The 6,196-nt window shown below is 36.5% G+C and overlaps 1 protein-coding gene and 1 non-coding gene across 5 annotated transcripts in view; one reads left to right on the top strand and one right to left on the bottom strand.

Moving 5' to 3' along the window:
- Nckap1 (NCK associated protein 1) overlaps nt 1-6,196 on the top strand; it is an 80,184-nt gene that overhangs the window by 22,917 nt on the left and 51,071 nt on the right. For 2 of the 4 annotated variants that reach the window (XM_021191938.1, XM_021191937.2), the window contains 4 exons: nt 4,222-4,314; nt 4,584-4,640; nt 5,209-5,351; nt 5,431-5,521. In XM_021191938.1, the coding sequence (XP_021047597.1) occupies nt 4,222-4,314; nt 4,584-4,640; nt 5,209-5,351; nt 5,431-5,521 (384 nt within the window). The remainder of the gene's footprint in view (nt 1-4,221; nt 4,315-4,583; nt 4,641-5,208; nt 5,352-5,430; nt 5,522-6,196) is intronic. The other 2 variants (XM_029537119.1, XM_029537118.1) reach the window with 1 other exon arrangement.
- Nucleotides 498-600, bottom strand: LOC115063655. The gene has a single exon (XR_003843541.1). It is a non-coding gene; the product is annotated as a U6 spliceosomal RNA (small nuclear RNA).

The following is a 6,196-nucleotide window of genomic DNA, read 5'->3' as shown; positions in this document are numbered from 1 at the left end:
AAGTTTGTGAGTGCAAGGCCATGGAATGTTCGGAACACTGTGCTTCAGAACTTCTCCCCACTCTAATGCTCTTGCAAATACACTGTATATGTGTGGAAAGAAAAGGATTAAAAGGAAGGAAAGAAAGGGAAATAATGACTTTTTAAAAAGGAAACAAATGAGATGAAGTGCTGGCAAGGATGCAGAGAAAGCAAATCCTGTAACTTACTGTTGATGGGAATGTGAGCTGGCTCCACCACTGTGGAATACAGTGTGGACATTCCTCGGACTGCTAACGTAGAATCGCCAGAGGCCCAGCTCTACTACTCGGGCATATACACAGTGGTCACCGTATCCTTCTACAGAAATACAGCACACCAGTCTTTTTTACATCATTCACAGTAGCGGAGAAGTGGAACCAACCTAGATGCCCATTCATAATTGAATGAATGTAAAAATTTGGTATATGCATACAGTAGAATTTTTAAGTAGCATTAAGGAAAAACAAAATCATGTTAGAAATTATGGAACTCTTCCCTAATTTGCATATCATTCTTGCACAGAGGCCATGCTAATCTCTGTATCGTTCCATTTTAGCATATGTGCTGCCGAAGTGAGCATGATAACTGTACTAAAACCTGTAGCCATGTTTCTTATGTTAAAGATTAGTGAGGTAGTCCTACTAAGTGTTGGTTCCTTCAGTCATTTGCCTTTCTTAGAACAAAACAAAAAGGAAATACTAAATTTCAATTCCATTTAATTTTGTCTTTCTAAAAAAATGCTTGTTAATTGAACCAAGCAAGATTAATCAACAAAATATTTCAGTTTAAAGATGCACAATTTCTATGACTTAAAGTGTGCTTTATTTATTTCAGTTTTTGCATATTTTATTTTAATGTTAAGAATAAAGGCTCTAAGCCAGAAAATGTAAACAGTTATACAAATGTTTTGCTAAAATATTTTCATATATTACAGGATCATGCTTTAAAATTGTTGAATACATGGTTTTCAGATAGTGTCTCTCTACTGTCCTGCTGTATAGCAATAGCAGTAATTATTACTTGTGCGTATTTTAAACCATCTCTGACCTTGAACCTGTCATTAATGGTTTGTAGGTGTGTCATTCACTTTGAAAAATAAAGTACAGTTCATTCCTTTTTTCTTTGTAATTAAAGCCTGAGAATTGTGATATTTGACATCTCTCATGCATAGTTTTATGAAGCTTATCTTCGCTAAAATGTGGAACATAAATTTTACTGTTAGGTAGAAACTGCGTGATCCTTATCAAATGTTAGAAATAATGCCAGACACAGTGCATACTCCTCAAATATTTGTTTACTGCAAGTACTATCAATGGTGTTAGGATTACTTACAAAATAATTTGGTTTTGCTTATTTGAAGAAGTGCTCTGTAGCCTCCATTATTAGTCTTCTGACATGGAACGCATAGTTTGTAGGTGTTGGTCACTATTCAGTGTTGTCCTGTGCCAGTTTACCCAGTTGCCTCGGGTAACTGTAAATGTGTTCCCATGTGATGATGGCACATTAGACTACAGACGCTAAGTTACTTACCCTTTTGTATGCACAGTAGGAGAGGGCCTTTCTAAAAGCATTTCTTCCCATGTATGTCCTCTGGCAGTCTGCATTACGATCCGTTATTTAATATATTTGGATTGAATGCTTAACTTGTACTTCAGAATTGTAAGTACTGGAGAGACTAACACATTGCGTCTTCTACACCGTCTGTATTGTAGGAGATGACAGTGACAAGCTAGACTCAAAAACAGTGGCTGCCATCAGGAACGAATTAGTCAAGGATGGTTCCTGAAATTGGGGTTAGTATTTAAGCTGGCTGGTTTAGGATACTGGGATTTGGATGTAAGTGGTGAGATTTTGATACCCCTGTAGGAAACCAGAGAAATCATGAACTGTGCATAGAAGATGGCAGTTTGTTTGCTCTATAGTCTACGGATGAATGTAGGGGAGATTGAGTCTGGAAAAGTATAGGGTCCAGATTATAGAGAGCATTAAAACCTCACAAACTGAGAACTCCTCCTGTAGTCACTGTAGCTGATACAACACCTAGTAATAGTATGTTTTGGGAAAGTTAAGGGAGAGATTTAGACTAAGGGGATATTATTGACAAGGGGATAGCAGGCAAAGAATAGAACACATTTGAGAACAAACTGAGATTTCTGATTTTGGCTGGTACTAAGTATTTAACTTTGCAACATTTGTTTTGGATTTTGTAGGTAGTGCATCCTTTTATAAACATTGCAGCCTTGATATATGAAGCGAAGGTTTGTAAAAGATCATTAGTGTTTATAAGGGTATGATGCAAACTAGGATACTGAGGTGGGAAGGAAAGCCGTGTTAATGATTACCTTAGTGCTGTTGACATTAATTAGGATTAAGAAGTCACATAGCAACCATATTACACTCTTCATATTCTTTTGTTTGTTTGTGTTTTGAGAATCTATGTAGATTTCACTGTCTTAGAATGTTATATGTACACCCGGCTGGCCTTGAACTCACAGAGATCCCTCTGCCTCTTTGTGCTGAGATTAAAGGCAGATGCCATCATACTTTTTATGTCTTGGGGAGGGAAGGGAGGGGATGGAATAGCCTTGGCTGTCTTGGAACTTGCTTTGTAGAACAGGCTGGTCACAAACTCATGATCTGCCTGTCTCTGCCTGCCAAGTGCTGGATTAAAGGTGTACACTTTCACACCTTAGTTTTTGAGCCACTTTTTTGTCTTGTATGTTGGAACTCAAGTTTATAGAATTAAATACCAGAAAAGAATCATGATCAGTCAGAAGTGTTTAATAAAGTTATTAGACAAGGTAAAGGTATAATCCAAGGACAAGGGATCAAGTTATTCACTAGATAATTCTGGAATAGTCGTGATTAAAAATGCAGAGAAGCATGGAATTTTTTCAAACTGCTATATTGTAGAAAATAGTTAATTATTCTGAGAGGAAGCCACACATTGAAGTTACCCATCGCAGTGTGTGCATACCTTAACTCCTACATTTATGGGGAGAGGTGAGACTGCAGTTGTCCAGCTTTCCAGACAGAACTCCATTAAGTGTCCTTACTCGGCAGTGGCGTTTAGGGTACAGTGCCAGACTGCTTGCTGTTTTCAGTTTGTTTTTCCTGAAGAACCTTCCCCTGATGGTAGGCTTACATTTGCAAATGTTCTGACTTTACAGTTATAGTCATGCAGAGGCTGGCTCTCTTTCCCAATGCTCACATGTAAGTATATATGACCTTATGAGGACCTCAAAATTGTGTGGACTCTGGCAGCATGTTAGGTATTTTTAAATGCTTTCTTGTATTTTCTAACATCCTGAGTGCTTCTCAGACATTTCATGAGTATTTAGATCACCTGGGATATGTTGTTTAAAAGGCAGAGTCTTACTCAGCAGGCCTGAGGTGGACCAGAGAGTCCACCTTTCTACAGAGGTCCTAACTGATGTTCATTAGAAAACATGAAGGCTACTAGGATCTGGATGGTTGCTGGGATCCTGGGCACCCTGTTAAGTAGGCAGCAGAAAAGACTAGTCTTCAGAAGTGATGGTAATCGTTTGATACGAAAAGGCAGTGCTTGTAAGGTCAATAATTTTACTGAATGGAATACCTTTTTCCCCACATTTCCTTCACTCATGTCTAAACTCTAGTCTTGCTTTGTTTCATTTCTTTTTTGTTCTTGTGATTTTTTTCTTTTGTTTGATAAATTATTGTGTTCTGTGGGTCTGATCAGGAAACCGTTACTGTATTTTATGTTTGTATCTACATTTTATTTTGCATGCGTAACGTGGCTTTGCCTGGATGTTCTTTTTGGTAAGTTCCAAATCTCTCTAGCTTATTGTTTTTTGTAGTGTACGCTGTTTTTCACCTTCTTTCTCCCACTTCTAGTGAACATAGTCATGATTCGTTTTTAAGTTGTTTGAAAGAGTTCATTTGATGTTTTCTCCTCTTAACATTTTTCAGTTTTATGCTGTAGTGCAGTTTGGTACTAACCCGCCTCAGCCTGTTTTATGGCCTCCCACTGTCAGCTGCTGATCACATTAGCAGTCGTTCTCTCAAATGATTGGGTTTGAAGAAAACCTTACTCATTTAGAAGTCTAAAACTTGTGCTTTCATATAGCAACCATATGAAAGATAGTGGACAATGAAACTTGATACTGCTCTTCTGTCGGAAAATAAACTCTAATTTTATTTATTTATTTATTTTTTACAGCAACAGCTTGCACAGCTACAGAAAGAAAAATCAGAGATTCTGAAAAATCTGGCGTTGTATTACTTTACATTTGTAGATGTTATGGAATTTAAGGTATGCATTTTAATATGTAAACTTTAAGGTTACAAAAATTTAATTATAATTTTCTAATTGCATAAATTGCTTTGTGGATTATGTGGTAAAAGAATTTCAGAACCAAAGTCTAAAGTATACTTTATCCATTTGTGTTTTCTGAATATAAAGTTCTTTATTCAGTGCCAAAGGTGTGGCTCGGTGGTAGGAGGAATACTTGCTAAGCATGCAGAAACCCTGCTGTAATTAAACCTCAGCCTTCCTCCACTTACTTAAGCTTCTCCTTGCAGGACCATGTCTGTGACTTGCTTAATACTATTGATGTTTGCCAAGTCTTCTTTGATATTGTGAGTATCATTTTGGGGAAAATTTCCAAATTTTCTGTTTCCAAAGAATTTAGGGAACCAATTGTTTTTCTTAGAGAAAGGTTTATGAGTAGCAGTATAAAGTTTTAGCATTGTTTATTTGGTTTGCTGGATAACTTTTTTTAAAGTAAAGCTATTGGCATATATTTTTGTGTGTTGTAAAATAGCTGTTAATTTCAGTTTTTTATCTTATTATAAACACTGGATAATATTTTCCTGTAAACTCGATAGGGTTCCCTTCATATGGCATTTTATAGATACGAAAGGTCAATGTGAGAAATGTATCCATTTACTTTAGCTACTATGTTTTGCTCTGGCAAGATGGGTACCAATACTTTTTTTTTGATTTTGTTCCTTTCAGCTCTTACCAGCTTAAATACAGTAGCCAAAGTCCCTTTCCTTTTTTCTGTAATTCCCAAATTTTACAGGTTTAGAAAAGGAAGTTAGAAACTCAGAATTGGGGATAAGCAAAGTATATAGAATTTTATCTGTTTCAGAGTTTGGCAGGAAGGAAATAAACTTGATTTTTTTGTTGTTGTTGTTGTTTTAGACTGTGAACTTTGATTTAACAAAGAACTACTTAGACTTGACTGTAACCTATACAACATTAATGATACTGCTGTCCCGGATTGAAGAACGGAAGGCAATCATTGGACTGTACAATTATGCACATGAAATGACCCATGGAGCAAGGTAGGCAGACATCACACAGAATGCTTCTGACATTCTCAGAGCCTTACAACTCATTTGAATTTGATGTGTGTGTTTTAAGTGACCGAGAATATCCACGCCTTGGTCAGATGATTGTGGACTATGAAAACCCTTTAAAAAAGATGATGGAAGAATTTGTACCCCATAGCAAGGTAAGAGTTGTTTTATTGTTGTTTGTTATTTGGTTTTTTGTTTTCTTCTGGGTTTTTGGAGACAGAGTTTCTTTGTGTTCTGGAACTAGCTCTGTAAAGCAGCCTTGAACCCACAGAGATCCATCTGCACTTGCCTCCTGAGTGCTGGGATTAAAATCCTGCGCCACTGCTACCCAGCAAGAGCTGGTTTTTAGATGTGCAACAGTACATATAAGGAATTGTTTACCCATAGGGAGTTAAAGAGATAACTTAGTTTTAGGGTAAAAATTATAATGCGTTATGAAAAACTGTTTATCTGTTGAGTTAGCTGTTTCAGATTTACAGTCATGTAAAGACTAAGGAATGTATTGATTTTAGTTATTAAGTTGAATTATAGTTATTCAATTGAGTATGATATTTACAGGTAGTAAAGGGTATAGTGCAGTATTCTCAGGTTTACCAATGTATTCTGAAATATTGTATAATTTACTTAAACAGCTTAATTGTCTCTCACTTTTCTTTTGGGCTAAAAATAGTCTTAAAGTAGCAGTTATCCTATGTGGTTGTTATAAAAATTGAAGCAGTCACTTCATCAAAAGAATTTAGATACATAATATTGCATTAAGAATTTAGACACAGAGCCGGGTATGGTGGCGCACACCTTTAATCCCAGCACTTGGGAGGCAGAGGCAGGCG

The sequence above is a fragment of the Mus pahari genome, chromosome 3 (genome assembly GCF_900095145.1).
Source record: "Mus pahari chromosome 3, PAHARI_EIJ_v1.1, whole genome shotgun sequence".
NCBI classification, from domain to species: Eukaryota; Metazoa; Chordata; class Mammalia; order Rodentia; family Muridae; genus Mus; species Mus pahari.
The sequence above is the reverse complement of the archived record's forward strand: the minus strand, read 5'-3'. Positions and strand labels throughout refer to the sequence as shown.